Source organism: Heterodontus francisci, chromosome 10, assembly GCF_036365525.1.
Source record: "Heterodontus francisci isolate sHetFra1 chromosome 10, sHetFra1.hap1, whole genome shotgun sequence".
Taxonomy (NCBI): domain Eukaryota; kingdom Metazoa; phylum Chordata; class Chondrichthyes; order Heterodontiformes; family Heterodontidae; genus Heterodontus; species Heterodontus francisci.
In genome coordinates, this window is record NC_090380.1 from 63,230,987 (window position 1) to 63,254,685 (window position 23,699).

Sequence of the window (23,699 nt, forward strand, 5' to 3'; positions counted from 1 at the left end):
GGTGGTTGATGGTCAGCGCAGACTCGGTGGGCCGAAGGGCCTGTTTCAGTGCTGTATCTCTAAAACTAAAAACTAATCTTTAATCTGTGCCTTCCGGTTACTGACTCTTCTGGCACTGGAAATAGTTTCTCTTTATTTAGTCCAGTAAAAAATTCATGATTTTGAACACCTGCATCAAATCTCATTTTCTGCTCTGAGACGACTCAGGTTGATTGTCTCCGCATAACTGAAATCTCCAATACCATTCTAGTAAATCTCTTCTGCACCCTTTCAAAGACTTACTGTGAAACTCAATTTGTATAACCATCTGGGGATGGTTTTGTATTTTTTGAAGACATATCTTATTCAGATCAACAGAGAATATTCCATACATCAGTTATACTTCATACATTTCCTAAGAATTTATTATTCATGCTGTAAAGCAAGATCTAATTTCTTAGATTTTTTTTGAATCTTGCTCTGGAAATGGCATGTACACTAAAATATGTTTCTACTTAATTTACTTACCAACAAGTTAACTTGCTTCAATTTGAAGTAAATTTAGCCAATTTCGACAATATCAATCTTGGTTGTAAGCCAAACAACTTTAGATCTCTTCAAGAATGGACCTATTCAGAAATCAATCTTTATTTAGATTTTATAGATTAGTTACACCGTTTTAAAGATATCCATTATTGGCTTACATTGACTGGTTATCAATACAAAATGCACAAAAGTAACATACAGTAAATGGCTGCCTGTGATGTTGGTTTGTGTGGACAAATGCTGTAATTTACTGAGGATTGTGTTCGTGACAGACAAGTACAAATGCTGTGGTACAACTACAAGCATATTCCAGTGCGACCAGCACATTGTGAACAGTGCTGTTTCAATCTACCTGTTGTATATCTACTAATTTTCACCTTAATTACAAATGACGAGTTAAAAATTCCATTGGTCTTTTCAAAACTTGAATAGATTCAAGATTTCACGAGCAAAAAAATAGAAACACCAATAACCTGCACATAAAAATCAGATTGAAAGCTGCACTGCTCACAATAATACATTGGCTTCTACTGTGACATCTAAGCCTGAGTCCTTAAATCAAGTCAGTTAATAAATTTTGTTTTTGATAAATAGTCTTTTGCAGCTGTTAGAATGTTAGCTGCTGCTTTCACAAGACAAAATTCACTGCAGTAGTTCAGAAGTATACTGGCAGCTTCTAAAATAAATCAAAAAGGATTATACTAGTTTATCACTTATAAACAGCACATAACTCTTCGCTTTCATGTAGCAGAATGTCACGTCTGTCTTGATTCTCTGCCTGCAATGCAGATCTGCAGATTTTCAAAGGTGTTGTTGTCCACCCCCTCGGGGAATTCCAACTTCTCACAGATTAGCTTTTTCAGGGGTAAATACTTTGAGATCTCATTTGGATCAGTGAAAAGATACTGTGGAACATTCTGAAACAAAAGTAAATTTGATTAGGTCTGGGGAACTATCTTGGCAAAGCTTTTTTTTCTCCCTCCAGCTTCCTGAAATTCCACAATGCGATGCTAACATATGACTACTTAGCATATTCATCTAACTAGCTCAATTCGAACTAAATGGGTTAATACATCTACCAAAATAGCAAAAATGAATTCTGGATAAAAGGACTAAGCATTCCTTTGCTAGTATCCCTGAGCATAATTTCGGGGCCCTTTGTTTTTAGTCATAAACTGGCCCAACCTTTAATGTGTTGCAAAATATTCAGACCATAAAATCTTAGTGGCTCAAAGATTGGTGTGGGAGAAATGGGTTCGAATTCGTGGGACATTGGCACAAGTACGGAGGAAGGAGGGAGCTGATCCGATGGGATGGACTCCACCTGAATCATGCTGGGACCAGAGACCTGGTGAATCGCATAACCAGGACTGTAGATAGGGCTTTAAACTAAATAGTGAGGGGAGGGTTCAGTTGCATGGAAAATTAGGAAGTCAAAGCTAAAGGAGAAGGTAGGAGTGTAGGTTAGTTATGAGGCTGATTGTTACCAGAATATAAACAGTAGGGACAGAACGTGCGAACGTCATATTGCACCAAGGAATTGTACAAGAGTAGGGAGATTTGATAATCGAACAAACTTAAAGGCTTTGTATCTGAATGCACGAAGCATTTGGAATAAAATTAATGAGTTAACAGTGCAAATAGAGATGAACGGGTATGATTTAGTGGCGATTACTGAAACGTGGTTGCAGGGAAACCAGGTTTGGGAATTGAATATCCAAAGGTACTCAGTATTTCGGAAGGATATGCAGGAAGGAAAAGGAGGTGGTGTAGCTTTGTTAGTAAAGGAAGAGATCAGTGTCATAGTGAGAAATGATATAGGCACTGGAGATCAAGACGTAGAATCAGTTCTGGGTAGAAATAAGAAATAGCAAGGGAAAGAAGACCCTGGTGGGTGTAATCTATAGGTCCCCAAACAGTAGTTCCGCAGTGGGGCACAGTATAAACCAGAAAATACTGGGGGCTTGTAAGAAAGGTACGGCAATAATCATGGGTGATTTTAATATGCATGTAAATTGGATTAATCATATTGGCAAGGGGAGTATCGAGGGAGAGATGGTTTTTTGGAGCAATATGTTGTGGAACCAACCAGGGAGCAGGCTATTCTAGATTTGGTATTGTGTAATGCGGTGGGATTAATTAATGATCTCATAGTTAAGGATCCTCTAGGGAAGAATGATCATAGCATGCTAGAATTTCAAATTCAGTTTGAGGGTGAGAAACTGGAGTCTCACACTAGCATTCTGGAGTTAAACAAAGGTAATTATATAGGCATGAGGACAGATTTGGCCCTAGTGGACTGGGCAGGAAGACTAAAAGGTAGGACAGTTGATGAGCAGTGGCAGATGTTTGAGATCTTCAAACCCTCCCAACTAAAATATATTCCAGAGAGGAAGAAAGATTGTGAGAGGGAGAGAAAACATCCATGGCTAAGCACGGAAGTTAAGGGCAACATAAAGCCAAAAACTAAGGCATACCATATTGCAAAGGCCAGTGGTAGGCTGGAAGATTGGGAAACTTTTAAAGAGCAACAAAGGGTTACTAAAAAAGTAATAAAAAGAGCAAAGGTAAATTATGAAAGAAAACGAGTGCAAAATATAAAAACGGATAGAAAAAGCTTCTATAAGTATATAAAAGGGAAGAGAGTAGCTAAAGTGAATGTTGGTCCCTTGGAGGATGAGACTGGGGAATTAATAGAGGGGAACACAGAAATGGCGGAGACACTAAATCAGTATTTTGCCTCAGTTTTCACGGCGGAGGACCCCAGTACCATCCCAATAGTAACAAGTAATGCAGAGGTTATAGGAAGGGAGGAACTTAGAACAATCATCACTAGGGAAAAAATACTGAGCAAACAATTGGGATTGAAGGCAGACAAGTCCCCAGGGCCTGGTGGCCTACATCCTAGGGTCTTAAAGGAAGTGGCAGCGGAGATAGTGGATCCATTGGCTATAATATTCCAAAATTCCTTGGATGCAGGAAAAGTTCCAGTGGATTGGAAAAATGCTAATATAAAACCCTTATTCAAAAAAGGAGGGAGGCAGAAAGTAGGAAACTATAGACCAGTTAGTTTAACATCTGTCGTTGGGAAATTGTTAGAATCCATTATTAAGGCAGTAATAACAGGATATTTAGAAAATCAAAACGCAATCCATCAGAGTCAGCATGGTTTTATGAAGGGTAAATAGTGTTTGACTAATTTGCTAGAGTTCTTTGAAGATGTAACAAGTAAAGTGGATAATGGGGATCCTGTAGATGTAGTATATCTAGACTTCCAGAAGGCATTTGATAAGGTACCGCACAAAAGGTTAATACACAAGGCAAGATCACATGGGGTTAGGGGCAATTTATTAGCTTGGATAGAGGATTGGTTAACCAACAGAAAACAAAAGAGTTGGGATAAATGGGTCCTTTTCTGGTTGGCAAGATGTAACTAGTGGGGCGCCACAGGGTTCAGTCTTTGGGCCCCAACTATTTACAATCTATATTAATGACTTGGATGCAGGGATAGATGGTACTATAGCCAAGTTTGCAGATGACACTCAAATAGGTGGGATAGTAAGTTACAATAAAGAAATAAGACATTTACATATGGATAGGTTAGGTGAATGGGCCAAAATCTGGCAGATGGAGTTTAATGTGGATAAGTGTGAGGTTATCCATTTTGGTCGGAATAGAAAGGCAAATTATCTAAATGGAGAGAAACTTCAGAGTGCTTCAGTGCAGAGGGATCTGGATACCCTCGTGCATGAATCACAGAAAACTAGTATGCAGGTGCAGCAGGTAATAAGGAAGGCAAATAGAATTTTGGCATTTATTGCTAAAGGAATAGAGTATAAAAGTAGGGAGGAGATAGATTTTTAATTAGTAATGGATTGAAGGGCTATGGAGAACGGGCAGGAAAGTGGATTTGAGGCTGAGAAGAGATCAGCCATGATTGTATTGAATGGCGGAGCAGGCTCGAGGGGCTGAATTGCCTACTCCTGCTCCTAGTTCTTATGTTCCTAACTATATATAGAGAACTCAACCACCTGCTACTAGCAGTTGTGCTTCATGGTGCTCTCTGACAAAATATCAAAGTGCCATTGTTTTTACAACTGATCTGAAAATAGATATTTTGCAGGAGGATTACCCTTCCAAACTAGGATACTAAAATAAATACACAAATTAATTCACCCAAAGCTTCTAAATTTGCTTTTAAATGTGAAATTAACACTCCCAACCCATCATTTCATCAGCATTATCAAAACAGGAGTTATGAAAAAAACTGCCTTGCAATTTACTGTTGCAATATGTTCACATGTGATGCGTTTCCAAAATGCATAGTAATCTTTTAATTCTTAGGTTGTTCATTTGCAAATCCCAGATATGTCAGAAGTTACCTGAAGAGCTGATATATTACTTTCCCGGGAGCTATATTCAGAGAGAAGGTAGTTTTTGTCAGCCTGTGAAAGAAAAGGAAAGTGGATTTTCTTTACTGAAAAATTATGTAACTTGATCTATCCATTCAGAACAATCCTACAGTCACGACATTGCTAATGGTTTCTGAAAAGATTCCAGAGTTTTCACCTTCACTAGTCTATCCAGGCGTCTATGCCAAGGGTCGAACACATTCAACAGAAGAGTGAAAAGAAAAAAAAACTTGAGTTACCCAAAAGAATAAGGATGTTAAAAATTTCATTTTCTTTTGCAAATTAAAACAGAAGACCTTCAAGTCTTAGCACAAGATTGTCAAAAGGTCAACTCTTGCCCAAAACAAGTCTCAACAGCAAAGTGGACAGTGGTCACAAAGTGACTTGAAAGTTCAAAGCTATCTGTATGTGGAGGCTTAGTGAATAAGGAAGATTTAACATTTCAGCTCCAAAATACTGCTATGAAGATGGGACAAAAATGATGGCCCAGATTTTTCAGTCAAATTCTTGAAGAAAGCTTCATAACGCTGCTAGCGATCTCCTTGGTGAGAACTTTAACTCTCTCGACATGCAACTGATCCTAGAGATGCTTAATAAGGATTTCTGGCGTCGAACTGCAGTGATGTCATCAAGATGGTCAAGCAGCCAACCACATTCAAGAATTCTCAGACAGCCGACCAGGAAATAAAAAACACCAATAATTAAAGTACTTTTCAAAGATTTTTAGAGAGTGAAACAAAGATTGGGACATAAACATGGAATTAAGGTAGAAACTGAAATATTGTGAATAAATGTTTTTTAAATTTCTAGTTTAAAAAAATCCAGTAATTAATCATAATGGAGACATTTAGCAAAATTCCACAAATATAAAATAATAATGTAATATACAGGTAAAGCAAGTAGTTATCATCCATCCTTACCTCATGATAAACTCTGGTGTCATTTATTCGTATGAGTACACCATCAACTCTCAAGAAAAATCTCAACAGCACGAAGAAACTAGATGGCATCACTCTCTTAAAAAAAATGAATGTTATTCAACTGTACAGCCCCATTAGCCTCAATTTCCCCACCCAAAATAATTTAACTTTAAACAATCTGCAATTTGTTTCATACATTTCAGCTGCACTATTGAGACAAAAACACAATCTTTCCAGTAGAAGACAAATGATGTCCTTTAAAGAACCTTCATCACAAACATGAGCTGTACACCTAGTTATCTTTTTGAATTATGCAGAATAACTTCAAGATAAGGTACCTTGTTCCTTATTTTCTTGAAAACATTGTCCTTATTTAAAATAGCACTTTAAATCAAGTAAGTTATGCTAAACATTTGTAAGTCACTGGATAGACTTGAAATGAAGTACTGTGGTCCAATATCTGGGCAAACACTTTCAGAAGAGAGTCAAGGCCTTTGAAAGGGTGAAGAGGAGATTTGCCAGAGTACTACTAGGATAAGGGACAAAAACAAAATACTGCACTTGCTGTAAATCTGAAATAAAAACAGAAAATGCTGGAAATACTCAGCATCTGTGGAGAGAGAATCAAAGTTAATGTTTCAAGTCGACGACCTTTCATCAGAACAGGAAATATTTAAGAGATGTGACACACCCACTCCAACCTCTCCTTCCTCATTCTCCTACACCAATCCAATTAAGCTCAACATAAGATTGAGGAACAGCACCATATATTTCAATTAAACACTTTATAGCCTTATGGACACAAGGAGTTCAACAATTTCAGATCATGATCTCTGCCCCCAAAATTTTTGATTTTTTTACTTTTTTGGATGACAGCTATTTATGATGATTCTGTTATTCACATTTACACCACTTCAGGACCAATCTTTTCTTTTTCTTGTCCCATTACCATCATCCTTTGCCTCAAGATTTCATCCTTTTTGCCACTTAACCTGCCACTGACAGAACGTCCACCTCATCACAGACCTTCGCTTTTGTTCTCTCTCCCCACCCTTACCCTGCCTATGCACTTGCTTAAAACCTGTTACATCACTAACTTCTCCAGTTATGACAGAAAGGTCATCGATCTGAAGCATTGGGCTAGATTTTATGGTGGGCGGACGGGAGCTGGTCACCGACATAAATGTCAGTGGCGAACCCACTTCCGCCTCGCATTTTACAGGTCCCTAGGCTTTAATTGTTCCAAGCTAGGACTTCCACCCACTTGAGGGAGGAAGTCCCGCCTCATTGAACTGCCGGCCAATCAGTGGGCTGGCAGCTCTTAGTCCCAGCAGTGCCACCGGGAGCAGTGACCACTGCTGGGACTGCAGCCCAGCTGAGGACATAGAGCCAGGAGTCAAGGTAAGTTTGGGTTGCCTCGCCGGGGGTCATTGGTCAGGCCCCGGCAAGGCAAGGGTGGTCGTTTGGGGGGAAAAAGGAAGGGGGCATCTTGGGTCCCGGTTGGGGAAGCGAGGGCGGCCCTCACTCATGCCCGATTGTCAGGGTCCACCCCCGGGGCGTGGAGAGCCCGACAGCTTTTCCCGGGTGGCCTTTACTGGCTTCAGGACACCCGCTTGCCACGCGTGAAATCCGCGTGGAGGTGGGTGAAGGTCCTTAAGTGGCTGTTAATTGGCCACTTAAGGGCCTTGATTTGCCTAGGGCGGGCAGCCCATTTTTCACCCCCCCCCCCCTTCCCCTCTGCCCTACGTAAAGTGGGGCAGAGGCGGGAGCAGGTCTGGAAGGCCTCCTGCTCCATTTTATGCCACCTCCCCCCACCCCCCCACCATCCAGCTCGCTGGGGTGGCGTAAAATTCCGGCCATTAACTCTGTTTCTCGCTCCACAGGGAAGAGAAGAGACTAGAGAAACTGGAATTGCTCTCTTTAGAGCAGAGAAGGTTAAGGGGAGATTTAATAGAAGTGTTTAAAATAATGAAGGATTTTGACAGAGTGATTGAAATGGTTTCCACTGGGAGGAGGACGCATAACCACAGCTCACAGGTTTAAGATATTTGGCAAAAGAATAAGAGGGGAGAAGGGATTATCAAAAAAAAAACTCAGTTGTTGTGATCGAGAACGTATTGCTTTAAAAGGTGGTGCAAACAGACTCAATAGTAACTTTCAAAAGCAAATTGGATAAGTACTTGAAAAGGAAAAATCTGCAGAGCTCTTGGGACGGAGCAGGGAAAGTGCACGAATTGGACTGCTCTTTCAAAGAGCCTACACAAGTACGATGGTCTGACTGAATCTGTGCTATGTGAGTATATGATATACATGGTGTGGTACTGAGTCCTTTAAGTGGAAGTCACAAGTTTAATGGGTGATCAATAGTGGCACTATAATTGGCCTTGGGGAAGGGGGAAAAATACAAGTAAGAGCCTCCACTCCGAATCATGATTATCCAATGAACCCTGATGGAAAATACACATAGATACACAGGATTGGGCTTGGTTCTGATGCCCACTGCAACACCTGCCCCCCACTCAATATCAAATAATTGGCCAACATTCATTGACTGGCTTCATATTTTAAGAGCAGACACTTTGACATTACAAGGACCCCACACACCAAGATGAGCAGCACATCCACAGCTAGCAGTTATAAAAAAAAAATGCGGTTGGAGGAAGGGGAAATAAGATTACAAAAAACTTTAAGCTTGCTCACGCTTGCACTGCATGATTTACTTCATTGGCCTGATACAATATGATTTTCTCCTGTACAAAAACTTGCTTTTTCATTATATGTTTGGATTGGGATATTGGTGGCAAAAAATAGCTACAACTGTTCTGGTGCACATAGTAGAATAGGAAACCATTTATAGAATCGTAGAATGGTTACAGCACAGGAGGCGACTATTCTGCCTTTCATGTCCATGCCAGGTTTCTGCAAGCGCAACTCAGCTAGTCCCACTCCACTGCCCTTTCCCTGTAGCTCTGCAAATTTTTTCTCAAGATAATTATCTAATTCCCTTTTGAAAGCCACAATTGAATCTACCCCCACCACAGTCTCAAGCATTGCATTCCAGAGCCGAACCACAAGCTGTCTTTCCTCACGTTGCCTTTAGTTCTTGTGCATTTCATCTTAAATCATTGTCTTCTGGTTCCTGACCCTTCCACCAAAGGGAACAGTTTCTCCCTATCTACTCTGTCCAGAGCCCTCATGATTTTGAACTCCTCTATCAAATCTCCTCTCAACCTTCTCTTCTCAAATGAGAACAGCCCCAGCTTCTCCAATCTATCCACAAAACTGAAGTCCCTCATCCCTATAACCATTCTCATAAATCTTTGGTGCACCCTCTCTAAAGCCTTCACATCCTTCATAAATTCCTTGCTTTTGTACTCTATGCCTCCCCAGGATCCAGTGTGCCTTATTAATCACTTTCTCAACTTGTCCTGCCAACTTCAACAATTTGTGCTCATATACCTCCAGGTCCCTCTGCTCCCGCACCAGAATTGTATCCTTTATTTTATATTAGCAGAGACGCGCAAAATGTTTGTGGTCTAATTAGTATCTTCATTGCAACAGTACTTCTTTAAATACAGGATCTCTAGTTATTCTTTCACCAAAGATTTAAATAGAATCAAAACATCTCATTCTGGAAAAAGCTACATAAAGCTATCAATATGCAAAAACAGACCTTGGAATATAAATACAAATTTTGTCAAGAGTCAGGCCTGCAACTTGTTTATAGTCTTAGCTCTATTTCCTTGAAATCTGTCTGTTATAAATGCAGCATCTATCATTGAAGAAAACAGCTTCCTAACTACCAATCTTGTTCCATGGCAAAATCCTTGCTTAGGATTAAAGTTTTATAGCAACATTATAACTGCTCCTTCCTTGAGTCTAAGTTTGTGTGGTGGCATGGCCATTGGAGTTAGACTGTGTAGAAATTCTGGAGGGTGTAGATTATCACTTTCACCTACAGAATTAAATGCTGATGTACTCTTCTAATTCACCTGACAGCTTTTTAATTCAAATCTAGTGAATCTTCATTTTTAGCACAAAGAATAGCTTTTGAATAATAAGTTGTATCAAAAAATTGTCCTCGCCATTTTGCCACACAACCCATTCCATCATCTCATCCATTCCTCCCATGCAACCCATTCTATGGCATCCCTCTCATGCCATCCCCATCCCATTCTATCCCTCATGGAAACACAATCTCTCCAGCCAGTCTAACTTTGTTGTTGGGCTCCTCTTTCTGCTGTTTTAGCTCTTCACCAACTCCCTCCACTCTGCCGGCGCCACCACCAACTGTTGGCAGCCACGTGTCACGTGCTTCAGTCCTCCACGTGCCCCAACTGTCTCCACATGCGCCAGGTACCACTCACCAAATAAACCCAACAGATGCACCCCTTAAACTGACCAATCAAAACAATCAGGACAGACAAAAACCAAGTATTACTGTTACAGATTGTCTCTCCTCGTTCTTGCTACCAAAATATATCACTTCACCGTTCTCTGCATTAAATTTGATCAGCCACATGACTGCTCATTCCACCAGCCTATCTATGTCCTCTTGAAGTCTATCACTATCCTCCTTACAGTCCACAATCTTTCCAACGTTGTCATCTGCAAATTTTGAAATTGTGCCTTGCACACCCAAGTCTAGGTCATTAATATAGATCAAGAAAAGCAATGGTGCTAGTACCAACCCCTGGGGAACCCCATAGTATACTGTGCTTTCAGCTTTCGCTGCTTAAGGGATGGTGTCACTAACAACTTTAGCATGGGATTGCCAGATAATCCATCTTACCACTTTTACACTGAGCATGGAAACGCCATGATCATGAAGTTCATCTTCAAATAACAAAACTTCTTCAAAATACATGATCTGCTCTCTTGTTTTCAATTTCTCCAAATCAATTCGTTCAGTTGTGGGAGTAACCTACAAAAAGAAATGAATGTCTACCATTCAGCCAGCTAAAGAATGACTATATAATATTGCCTAAAGGAATAAGGCAGTTATTAAATGATTATCTTTGCATCATACTACTATGTCACTGATAAAAAGTCAATAAACTGGATAACATTTTCATAATTCACTTCATCACTGGGTATGTTTGCAACCATTATATACACCCAATATTGATGAAATGGTCTTAAGCGTTAGTAACATTATAACAATTAGGTTTTTTTAAAGTCAGTATCTTCACAAATTACCTTTAACTTTAACTCGTCACCAAGTAACGTTCCTTTATAGTCTGTAGTAAACGTCCAATCATAGGGTTTAACAACTTCTTTTGAGTGTTCAGAATCAGCCCTGAGATTAAAACAGATATGTAATTTGAAATTAATTGTGCAGCACTTGCTCCCTCAATTATTGCAATCAGACTAAACACACCCCAAAATTAAGATATTCCCAGATGATCACAAAGACCATTGATGCAATTTAACTGGGAAATTGTTCCATTAATAAAGGTAAAATAAAATATAATAGTACTTGTTCCAGTATCTGAAAATTAATTTGAATGCCTGTGAAAAAATAGTAACTGCAAGGTTAAATCCAGTTATATTTAATACAGAATCTGAACAACCAAATTAGCACCATACTGGCGACAAATAAAAAAAATCAGTTCTTATTTATGGATATCACTGCTAAACTAAAAAGATAGCTTTTTTGCACTTGCAGTTCTTGACCTCACCTGCTCTCCTGCCAGGCCTCTGCACATGCTACTTTCACCGTGCCATGTCCATTATCCACTGTCCTTAAGGCATCTGTAGCATTAAATGCAATTCCAAATCCTCCAGCATGTTGCACCTTTAAGACATTATCACCAAACAACATCTCCGGAAGGGAATGCATCTTCATTTCCTCAGCTAACCTGTATGGTTAACCAGTCAGAGGAAAGTTGAAAACATTAAGAAAGACCATGTCCATTCAGGTGCTTTCACCCATGTTAAAAAACCAGCAGAAGATCGAAAGTGTACATTCGAGTGTAAGCTAAAAAAAAAAAGTAGGATTCCAACAGGACTAATCAATTATTCTAACAAATTTCATTTCCTGAGAAATAGATCAACTAAATTAATCCGATTAAATTAAAACGATGGCTAAACTTATGAAAATAATTTTTCACATTGTATTCTAGGTCATATTACTCCTCTAGGAAAATAGGGGAAAGGTTATATCTAGTTTTGGGAATTTTGATCCAAGCTGGTTAACAAGTCAACTTCAAATTCTAGCTTTTTTCATCAGGCGTGAAAGCATCCAAAGGAAAAATTAATAAATGGGAGTTGAAAAGGTCCATTTGCCTCGAACTTGAATTCAGATTTTAGCAGATCGAAGAACAAACCTTCCAATACTAAGGCAATAGAAAATTATGACCACTTTGTATTGTGTTACAGCAGGCTTATAGATTTGAGTATTGCAGATGATAAGGCACCACATTCATCAATTTTTGAATTCTGATCCAGGATCAGTAATTTATTATTTTCTCTTCTTGCACATTAAGATATTACTAGACAACAAATAAATTCAGTTTAAAAAGCAAAAAGAAACTCATTTCGTACTTTTCAATGTCCTTTGATTTCATAATATGGCTTTTGCTGGCAGTTAGTTTCCATGGTCCAAAATTAAATTCTTGTTTGCTGTTTTTGAAACTGTGTGTTGTCATAGCGGTCAAATGTCACCTAAGAGAAAATACTCAGTTACTTCTATAAATCATGTCAATTCTATTGTATATATGGTGATAATGCAATTGTATCTTTGATCACATAAATTCTTCAGATTGAGAATTATAAACAAATGCTGTATTATAAAAATCACTTTTATACACTGTTGTTTATCCCTAAGAAATCTATTCAGTGACCTGACGGCATTTCTCTAAGCATTCTGAAATAGATTAATTATACCTGAAATATTAATAGCTACATCATACAACACTTGACTTTATTGGGATTTGCAGAACTGCTACACAGTCTGCTAAATGAAGCTCAATTAAGCAACTTCCAAAATACACCATTGTCATTTTTTGTAAGCACGCTGCATGGGAAAACTCTTAGTATGTATTTTAAGGCTGGCTTCTCTCTACTTCCAGTGATTACCACATTTTGGAGCTAGGCAGGAATGAGGGACATCCCACACTATTTTTAAAAAAATGGTGACTAACTGGCTTTTCACGGGATATTCCACAAGTTAATGCTCATAAACTCTGCATGTCCTATTCCTCTTCACCTCAGTCCAGTGATGAAAAACGTCAAGCAAACTGAATGCAAAGAAGCTAATATTAGGACCAGAGTATAATTCACAATGCAGTTTTATGTGACTTTGCCAAAGTAATTGAATGTCCTTTATTTGTATGAAAATATCAAAAGAAAATAAAGCATGACCTTTTTTAACTTTATCTGAAGTAACTTTGAAAGGAAAAACTTTTCTAACTATACCCAAGAGGTTATTTATGCAACTACAGCACCCTTCATGTACAGCTTTATTTATATAATTACATACAAGGACAATAAATTTGATATCATTACCTAACAGTCGTGGATGAAGAAAGCACTATTTATGGAAAATTGAGTTTTGAAAAAATCTTTGCTCATCACACAACGTTTCCATCACTCAAAAAGTCTTGATTAATTCTAGGGAAATTTGAACCAATGAAAAAAATTAGTTATTTCATTGTCCAAACTTCTTTCCAAATCAATTCAGCAGCAATGGGCACCCTTCCTTTCACCTCGGCATCAGCCCTTTAAACCACCAACTTGCCATGAGCAACGTAACAGGTAATTTACTAGTAAAAATAAACTTTGAATTTCCTGCCATTTCCTCATTGGCGAGCCTGGCACTGTAAACAAAAACAAAAACTCTGCTGCCCATATCCTAACACACACCAAATCAATTCACCCATGAAACCTGTCGTTATTAACCTACAATGGCTTCAAGTCCCCCAGTGTCTCCCATTTAAAATTCTGATCCTCAGGTTTACATCTCTTCTTCTGATTCTGACCTCTTGGGCATTTCCACCACCCTTCCCTCCACCATTTCTGCCTAGGCTCCATGCTCTGGATTTTCTCCATAAAACCTTATGTCTCTCCAGGTTCCTCTGTTCCTTTAAGGTCCTCCTTAAAACTCACCTCTTTGAGCAAGCCTTTGCTCACCAATGCTAATATTTCCACCTTTGGCTCAGCAGATAATTTTTTTATTTTCTCAGTAAAATGTCTTCATAGAAATCATAGAAAGTTTAAGGCACAGAAAGAGGCCACTTGGCCCACCGTGTCTGCGCTGGCCGAAAAACAATACACCTATTCTAATCCCACCTTCCAGCATTTGGTCCATAGCTCTACAGATTATGACACTTGAGGTGCATGTCCAGACTCCTTTTGAATGAGTTGAGGGTTTCTGCCTCAACTACCCTTTCAGGCAGTGAGTTCCAGACCATCACCACCCTCTGGGTGAAAAATATTTTCCTCATCTTCCCTCTAATTTTTCTACCAATCACTTTAATTCTATGCCCCCTAGTCAGTGACCTCTCTGCTAAGGTGAACAAGCCCTTCACCTCCACTATCCAGGCCCCTCAAAATTTTGTACATTTCAATCAGATCTCCCCTCAGCCTTCTCTGTTCCAAGGAGAACAATCCCAGCCTATTCAATCTTTCCTCATAGCTGCATTTTTCCAGTCCTGGCAACATTCTTGTAAATCTCTTCTGTACCCTCTCTCGTGCAATTACATCCTTTCTGTAATGAGGTGACCAGAACTGCACACGGTACTCAAGTTGTGGCCTAACCAATGAGTTATCCAGTTCCAGCATTCAAAAAGAGGCAATTTTTCTTCACCAATTCTGCTCTTAAATTCTATACCTCGGCTAATAAAGGAAAGGATTTCATATGCCTTCTTAACCACCTAATCGACTTGTCCTGCTACCTTCAGGGATTTGTGGACATTCACTCCAAGGTCCCTCACTTCCTCTACACTTCTCAGTGTTTTCTCATTAATTGTGTATTCCTTTGCCTTGTTTGACTTCCCCAGATAGAGTCATACAGCACAGAAACAGGCCCTTCGGCCCACCTTTTCCGCACCGGCCATCAAGCCTATCTATTCTAATCCCATCTTCCAGCACTTGGCCCGTAGCCTTGTATGCTATAGCGTTTCAAGTGCTCATCTAAATACTTCTTAAATGTTGCGATGGTTCCTGCCTCTACCACCCCTTCAGGCAGTGTGTTCCAGATTCCAACCATCCTCTGGGTGAAATTTTTTTTTCCTCAAATCCCCTCTAAACCTCCTGCCCCTTCCCTTAAATCTGGTTAAGGTTACCCTCTGGTTATTGACATCTCCGCTAAGGGAAAAGGTTTCTTCCTATCTACCCAATCTATGCCCCTTACAATTTTGTGTACCTCAATCAGGTCCCCCCCTCAGCTTTCTCTGCTCCAAGGAAAACAACCCTAGCCTATCCAGTCTCTCTTCGTAGCTGAAATGCTCCAGCCCAGGCAACATCCTGGTGAATCTAACACCACCAACTTTCATGTCATCTGCAAACTTACTGATCATACCTCCTATATTCACGTCTTAATCATTAATGTACATTACAAACAGCAAGGGTCCCAGCACTGATCCCTGCAGTACACCACTGGTCACAGGCTTCCAATCGCAAAAACAACCCTCGACCATCGTCCTCTGTCTCCTGCCACTAAGCCAATTTTGGATCCAATTTGCCCTGGATCCCATGGGCTCTTACCTTCTTGACCAATCTCCCATGCGGGACCTTACCAAAAGCCTTACTGAAGTCCATGTAGACTACATCAACTGCTTTACCCTCATCTACACACCTAGTCACCTACTCGAAAAATTCAATCAAATTTGTTAGACAAAGCCATGCTAACTATCCTTGATTAATCCCTGCCTCTCCAAGGGGAGATTAATCCCATCCCTCAGAACTTTTTCCAACAGTTTCCCTACCACTGATGTTAGACTCACTGGGCTGTAATTACCTGGTTTATCCCTACCACCCTTCTTGAATAATGGTACCACATTCGCTGTCCTCCAGTCCTCTGGTACTTCTCCTGTGGCTACAGAGGATTTGAAAATTTGTGTCAGAGCCCCCGCAATCTCCTCCCTTGCCTCACATAACAGCCTGGGATACATCTGATTTGGGCCTGGGGATTTATCCACTTTTAACCCTGCTAAAACCTCCTTCCTTTCAATGCTAATTTGTTCAAGAATGTCACAATCCCCCTCCCTGATCTCTACACCTACATCGTCCTTCTCCATAGTGAACACAGATGAAAAGTTATCATTTAAAACCTCACCTATATCCTCCGGCTCCACACAGATTGCCACTTTGGTCCTTAATGGGCCCTACTCTTTCCCTGGTTATCCTCTTGTCCTTAATATGCTTACAAAACGTCTTGGGATTTTCCTTTATCTTGCCCGCCAGTGTATTTTCATGCCCCATCTTCGCTCTCCTAATTACTTTTTTTCAAGTATCCCCCTCGCCCCCCACACTTTCTATACTCCTCTAGGGCCTCCACTGTTTTCAGCCCTCTGAATCTGCCATAAGCCTCCTTTTTTTCCCCTTATCAAATCCTCTATATCCCTCTGTACCTCGCACTTCTCCAGGCTGAATTCCATTTGCCACTTTTCTGCCCAGACCATCAATATCTTCCTGCAGCCTACAGCTATCCTCCTCGCTATCTACCACACGGCCAATCTGTGTTGTCTGCAAACTTCTTGATCATGCCCCCTACATTTACATCCAAATCGTTAATATATACATATATTATCTTGAGGCATTTTTCTGCAGTAAAGGCACTATATTAATGTAAGCTATTGTGTTGCAGTGGAAATCATGTGGGATGCCCACCATGTTCTCCTGTCTACTCAAAAGCTTGTAAAAAAAACACAATCTTACATTGTCTAAAACTAATAGATATATTTCCAAGATATTATACCAAAGTGGAAATACACAGCTGGAAATTAATAAACACAAATACTGATCAGCTCGCAAGTGGTTACTCTTTAAAATGCATCACTTACACAGTCTGACAACAGGAAGATTATTGATGAAAGAGTTTTTTTAAAATAGAATTTCTGATGTGTCACCTCCACCTGCAGCTTTACTGGCACCCTTTGCTCTGGCATGAAGCAGTCAGGTTCCACCACTGGGCCTTCACCTGGGGGCCCCTATCTACCAGCCTTTGCTTTCCCCCATTAACTGCCACAGTCTATTTCCACATCAAGATTTAAATGATTCCTCAGCACTATTTGATAGGTAGTGTATCCATCACACCAACTACATATTCACTTATTCAAAATTAATCATCTAATGTTATTTTGGTTACAGGTTACTTACTTTCCCCGTAAAATGCCACCGGTATGAGACACCTTCCCCTTCTACTTTCCAATAGTGAGCATCCCAAAGTGAGACTAGATGTCCCACAAGCCAGATGTAAGCTGTCGATTCACAACTGCATTGAGAGAGAATTGCACTGTGTTTTGCAGCTTCTTGCCTCTTGCAGTTTCCAACGCTTCAGATCTTGCAAAGGTATTCCATCTCCTCAACCACGCCTGAAGTCCAACCTGGACAAATATTCATTTGTTTTGTGTCCTACTTTGCGACAAATGGAACACTTAATGCCTGAGTCACCCCTGGAGGTATATTCAATGAAGCAGCTCTTGGTTGCCAGTGTTGCAGTCAAACTCAGTTAGGTAGTCCTCCATTCAACTGATCAACATGAGGGCTCTGTCAATCCACCTGTTTTCATGCCTCCTCAAGCCACAATTTGCTCAGCTTGCTTGACATTTTGACTTTGAAATTTGGTGTCAATATAGAAACCATATTTTTTAAACTTCTAGAACAACTTCCAGAAAGTGATCTATTGAAATGTGACTGTCAAAGTTCTCATATGTCCTTACATTGTCTCTGTCTAACCACAGTTTAAATGCATCGTTCATTTCTATCACCAGTTCTCTGTAACTGCTGTTCTAAGTCTTCCATAACATTATGACTTTATATGCTCACATCTATTATTGCCAAAAGCAGTAAGAATTGCACACTGTACTTTAGTAAAGAAACTAACAAGAATTTTGTAGCATCTCACCCATACTTGTTTTACCCACTTATAACAATGTGCTAATAATTTACAAGTCCTTAAGACACCAATGCCATCCTCTTCTTTAGCATTTGTAATAAGCAAAAGGTTTGATAAAGGTTGTTTTGCAAAGAATTAATAGCTGAATGAACCATTCCCCCACTCACAGGTCTATAGACATTTAGGCTGTCTGCCCCCAAACTGAAGATAGGTTAGTGTTGTTTCTCCTTTTTCTTATCCTTACAACAGGTTCTTCAGACTCATGCCTGCACTATGTCTTTTTGCATCAACCTTAGCTCAGCTAGCAGTTGATATAATGTGGGAAAATGTGAAGTTGTTCACTTTGGCAGGAAGAATAAAAAAGCAGAGTATTACTTAAACAGAGAATGACTACAGAATTCCAAGATGCAGAGGGATCTAGGTGTTCTAGTGCAGGAGTCACAAAAAGTTAGTGTGTAGGTATAGCAAGTAACAAAGATGGCGAATAGAATGCTATCCTTTATTGCGAGAGGAATTGAAGATAAAAGTAAGGATGTTATGCTTCAGTTATACAGGGCATTGGTGAGACCACATCTTGAATACTGTGTGCAGTTTTGGTCTCCTTATTCAAGGAAGAGTGTAAATGCGTTGGAGGCAGTTCAGTGGAGGTTTACTAGATTGATACCTGGAATGAGCAGGTTGTCAAAGGTTGGACAGACAGGGCTTATTTTCACTGGAGTTTAGAAGTGTGAGGGGAGACTTGATTGAAGTATATAAGATCCTGAACGGTCTTGACAAGGTGGATGTGGAAAGGATGTTTCCTCTTGTTGGTGAGTCCAGAACTAGGGGACACTGTTTTAAAATTAGGGGTCGCCCTTTTAGGACAGAGATGAGGAGAAATATTTTCTCTCAGAGGGTTGTGTGACTTTGGAACCCTCTACCTCAGAAGGTGGTGCAGGCGGGGTCATTGAATAATTTTAAGGCAGAGGTAGATAGATTCTTGTTAGGCAAGAGAATCAAAGGTTATCGGGGTAGATGGGAGTGTGGAATTCAAAACACATACAGATCAGCCATGATCTTATTGAATGGCTGAGCAGGCTTGAGGGGCCGAATGGCCTACTTCCACACCTAAATCGTATGTTCACGCCAAAGCCAGAAGGTCAGAGCAACTCTAGAGTCTTGAGAGCACATAACCTGGACTGACTTCAGTGCAGTGCTGAAAGAGTCCTGCACTGTTGGAGGTACCTTTTATCAGATGAGGACATAAAGCACCCAATGGCAATATTCAAAGAAGAGCAAGGTAGCTCTCCTGATATCCTAGTCAAAATTAATCCCTCAACCAACAGCACTAAAACAGATTGTCTTGCCATTTAACATTACTGCTTGTGGGACTTTGCTGTATACAAACTAGCTGCAGGGCTTCCCTACAGCGACTACATTTTGAAATGAATTTATTATTCGTGAAATCCTTTGGGACATCCTGAGATTGTGAAAGGCACTATATAAGTGCAAACTCTTTCTCTCTTGTACTGCCACTGTGCTTTCTTGCATTGGCGCTCTTTTTTTTCCTTCAGTCTTGTGCCTGCATCTCTCATTCCAAGTCTTCAGGTTAAGCACTTTTAACTGGCATGGGCCATAACATCCCCTTCTCGCTCCCAGTCCCTAGCCAATTACAGCTGTAATTGGGCTTTCAGTTTCACCACCATTGTACCGTCAATTTCTTAAATTCATGGCAAGTAATTCTTGTTTCTGGTGATTTCTTGAATTTAAACTTAAATTCCTGGCATTGCACACTTCAGACATCTAGTGGGAATGCTCAAGTATATTACTGAGTTGGACTCACTTCAACCCAAATGAATTGGAAAGAAATTGGGAGGGGAGCAAGGGGCCGATCATCCTACTATATTCTGCACAAAGCAGCATTTACCTATTACATTCTACAAAAAAAATTCTCATCCTATCATCTTGCAGTTATCAGACTGAGTAAAAATATATTTTTAAGAGTAACCTCTTATGGACTGATGAGTGCTTTTACATATTGACTAATTTCTGGCGGTGTATTTCCACTTTGGAGTAATATCTATCATTTTTAATCCAGATGGAACAATACGGTATTTTTATGACCTTTGAGTAGATTAACATGAGATTGTTAGTTTATAAAGGACACAAATTTCTGGGTGACAGTTAGGTGAAATCAGCACAACCTCCACCCATCTAATGCATTTACATTGCCAGTTTACAACCCGCATGACAAGACATTTAATAACTGAGCGAACATTCCATCAATGCTACTGATAATTATACTGCATTTTTTGCTAATGTACTGGCAGAGCAGTGAGTGGTCTGTTATTGCTGTCTATTTCTTGGTTTTCCAAGTTGAGTTTCAAGTCCTGCACCAGAAGGTACCTTGTAGCAGCATTTCAATTTGCAGGAACAATTTACGGTCAGGAGATTAAATTTACATGTGAAAAGCTTTACACTTTGCTATGAAATAAATGCATATCAGTGGTAAACTAAAACCCCAATACACTCTGGATTCCAGTTCTATGTAAAACTCAGACAAAAATGTATCCATGCCCGCTGGTCTCAATTATCTCAATTCCAGTTTCTGCTTTTCTGATATAGGTGGCTATCCAAGCAGTACTCGATACGAACCATAGCCACCAATCGACGGGTTCCTAGCTGCATCTTTAATCCCTAAGCCTCACCCAAGCCCTGTCCTCTCCAATTGTTGCCCTACTCATTAATCAAGCCTTTTACCAGCAGCCTCTCTCCCTCACACCCTGTTCCACACTCTTAGCCTCTGCTCTGTTTAGTGCTCATTCTGCCTGCTCTTGCCAACTCACACACATTGCCCACTCTCGCCAACTCATACACCTTGCCCACTCTCGCCAACTCATACACCTTGCCCACTCTCGCCAACTACTGCCCTGCTCGCCAACTCATACACCTTGCCCATTCTCTCCAACATTACCTACTCTCTCCAACTACTGTCCTGCTCACCAACTCGTACACCTTGCCCACTCTCCCCAACGCACACACATTGCCCACTCTCTCCAACTACTGTCCTGCTCACCAACTCATACACCTTGCCCACTCTCTCCAACATTGCCCACTCTCCCCAACGCACACACATTACCCACTCTCTCCAACGCGCACACATTGCCCACTCTCTCCAACTACTGTCCTGCTCACCAACTCATACTCCTTGCCCACTCTCCCCAACGCACACACATTACCCACTCTCTCCAACGCGCACACATTGCCCACTCTCTCCAACTACTGCCCTGCTCGCCAACTCATACACCTTGCCCATTCTCTCCAACATTACCTACTCTCTCCAACTACTGTCCTGCTCACCAACTCGTACACCTTGCCCACTCTCCCCAACGCACACACATTGCCCACTCTCTCCAACTACTGTCCTGCTCACCAACTCATACACCTTGCCCACTCTCTCCAACATTGCCCACTCTCCCCAACGCACACACATTGCCCACTCTCTCCAACGCACACACATTGCCCACTCTCTCCAACTACTGTCCTGCTCACCAACTCATACACCTTGCCCACTCTCTCCAACATTGCCCACTCTCCCCAACGCACACACATTACCCACTCTCTCCAACGCGCACACATTGCCCACTCTCTCCAACTACTGTCCTGCTCACCAACTCATACACCTTGCCCACTCTCCCCAACGCACACACATTGCCCACTCTCTCCAACTACTGTCCTGCTCACCAACTCATACACCTTGCCCACTCTCTCCAACATTGCCCACTCTCCCCAACGCACACACATTGCCCACTCTCCCCAACGCACACACATTGCCCACTCTCTCCAACTACTGTCCTGCTCACCAACTCATACACCTTGCCCACTCTCTCCAACATTGCCCACTCTCCCCAACGCACACACATTACCCACTCTCTCCAACGCGCACACATTGCCCACTCTCTCCAACTACTGTCCTGCTCACCAACTCATACTCCTTGCCCACTCTCGCCAACTACTGCCCTGCTCGCCAACTCATACACCTTGCCCATTCTCTCCAACATTACCTACTCTCTCCAACTACTGTCCTGCTCACCAACTCGTACACCTTGCCCACTCTCCCCAACGCACACACATTGCCCACTCTCTCCAACTACTGTCCTGCTCACCAACTCATACACCTTGCGCACTCTCTCCAACATTGCCCACTCTCCCCAACGCACACACATTGCCCACTCTCTCCAACGCACACACATTGCCCACTCTCTCCAACTACTGTCCTGCTCACCAACTCATACACCTTGCCCACTCTCTCCAACATTGCCCACTCTCCCCAACGCACACACATTGCCCACTCTCTCCAACGCACACACATTGCCCACTCTCTCCAACTACTGTCCTGCTCACCAACTCATACTCCTTGCCCACTCTCGCCAACTACTGCCCTGCTCGCCAACTCATACACCTTGCCCATTCTCTCCAACATTACCTACTCTCTCCAACTACTGTCCTGCTCACCAACTCATACTCCTTGCCCACTCTCTCCAACGCTACCCCGGATTCTCCCTATTTCCATATCGCACTCGCTCCCCCTTCGCCTCTCACCAGCTCTTTCAACCACTACCAAGCTCTCGCCCAATAACAATAAAATAACACAACCCAACCCCACCCTCTCATGACTCTGATGCCTCTCACAGCCTTTCCTCTCCCCCTCACCAGCCTCCTCGGGTGACTGTGACAGAATCCGCCGTCGCCGTTGCTCCGGGTTTCTTGGGCCCGGTCCGCCGGAATTCCGGTCCGACATCGCCTGGGACCCGCCAACCGTTCCGCACTGTCAAACCGTGGTTCCAGCGAGCGGAGACACGGCTTCTTCCGGCAAATACACAAAGAGAAGGTTTCAAACACAAGTCACCCTTTGGCTTCCTCCTGTTAGCAAAACTGACAGAACCTCACGGAGTAATTTCACTGTAGTCCTTCTGCTAAAAGTGTCCGGGTCCCTCTTTAAAATCAGAGATTAACAGTGACCTTCCCCCGCTTCCATGTAGTTTCAAAATCCCCCATTCATTGGCTGACTGTCTCTGGGAGTGGAGGAAAAAATGGCTCTGGTTCAATCAGTTTAAGAAGACATTGCATTTACAGATGGAGACACTGCAAGATGAAAGCGCAGCAGTTCGGGCACCAAGATTTTCAGGTGTAATAAAAGCAAAATATTGCGGCTGCTGGAAATCTGAAATAAAAACAAGAAATGCTGGAAATACTCAGCAGGTCTGGCAGCATCTGTAGAGAGAGAAACAGAGTTAATGTTTCGGGTCAGTGACCCTTCTTCAGAACTGGCAAATATTAGAAATGTGAAAGGGTTTAAGCAAGTAAAGCGGGGATGGGGAAATAGATAACAAAGGAACAGGTGTAGATAGGACAAGGTCACAGAGACTAACCAACCAGAAGGTCATGGAGCAAAGGCAAACAATATGTTAATGATGTGTTGAAAGACAAAGCATTAGTACAGATAGGGTGTTAACGGACTATAAACTGAACAGTCACAAGGACAAACATGAAAAAAGTGGGTTGACAAACTGAACAAACTAAGATGAAATAAAAGAAAATAAACACAAAAAAATATAAAAAAGAAAAAATAACTAATAATAAAAGTAAAATGGGGGGGCCCGTCATTCTCTGAAATTATTGAACTCAATGTTCAGTCCGGCAAGCTGTAGTTTGCCTAATCGGTAAATGAGATGCTGTTCCTCAAGCTTGTACTGATGTTCACTGGAACACTGCAGCAATCCCAGGATAGAGATGTGAGCA

At 41.3% G+C, this 23,699-nt stretch overlaps 1 protein-coding gene across 5 annotated transcripts; it reads right to left on the minus strand.

The window, feature by feature from the left end:
- Window positions 1-605: 605 nt before the first annotated feature.
- Window positions 606-22,907, minus strand: tiprl (TIP41, TOR signaling pathway regulator-like (S. cerevisiae)). 5 transcript variants are annotated; one of them, XM_068040619.1, is made up of 9 exons: window positions 22,611-22,905; window positions 13,367-13,471; window positions 12,404-12,523; window positions 11,539-11,718; window positions 11,057-11,156; window positions 10,650-10,781; window positions 5,858-5,953; window positions 4,908-4,970; window positions 606-1,442 (listed from the first exon to the last, which is right to left on the minus strand). In XM_068040619.1, exons 3-9 carry the CDS (start codon window positions 12,505-12,507, stop codon window positions 1,281-1,283), a joined length of 837 nt encoding a protein of 278 aa, XP_067896720.1. In that variant the 5' UTR covers window positions 12,508-12,523; window positions 13,367-13,471; window positions 22,611-22,905; the 3' UTR covers window positions 606-1,280. The 5 variants fall into 5 exon arrangements, with proteins under 5 accessions (XP_067896720.1, XP_067896719.1, XP_067896718.1 ...); XM_068040618.1 differs by lacking the exon at window positions 13,367-13,471 and having other exon boundaries at window positions 22,564-22,905; XM_068040617.1 differs by lacking the exon at window positions 13,367-13,471 and having other exon boundaries at window positions 22,611-22,903.
- Between the last annotated feature and the right edge of the window lie 792 nt (window positions 22,908-23,699).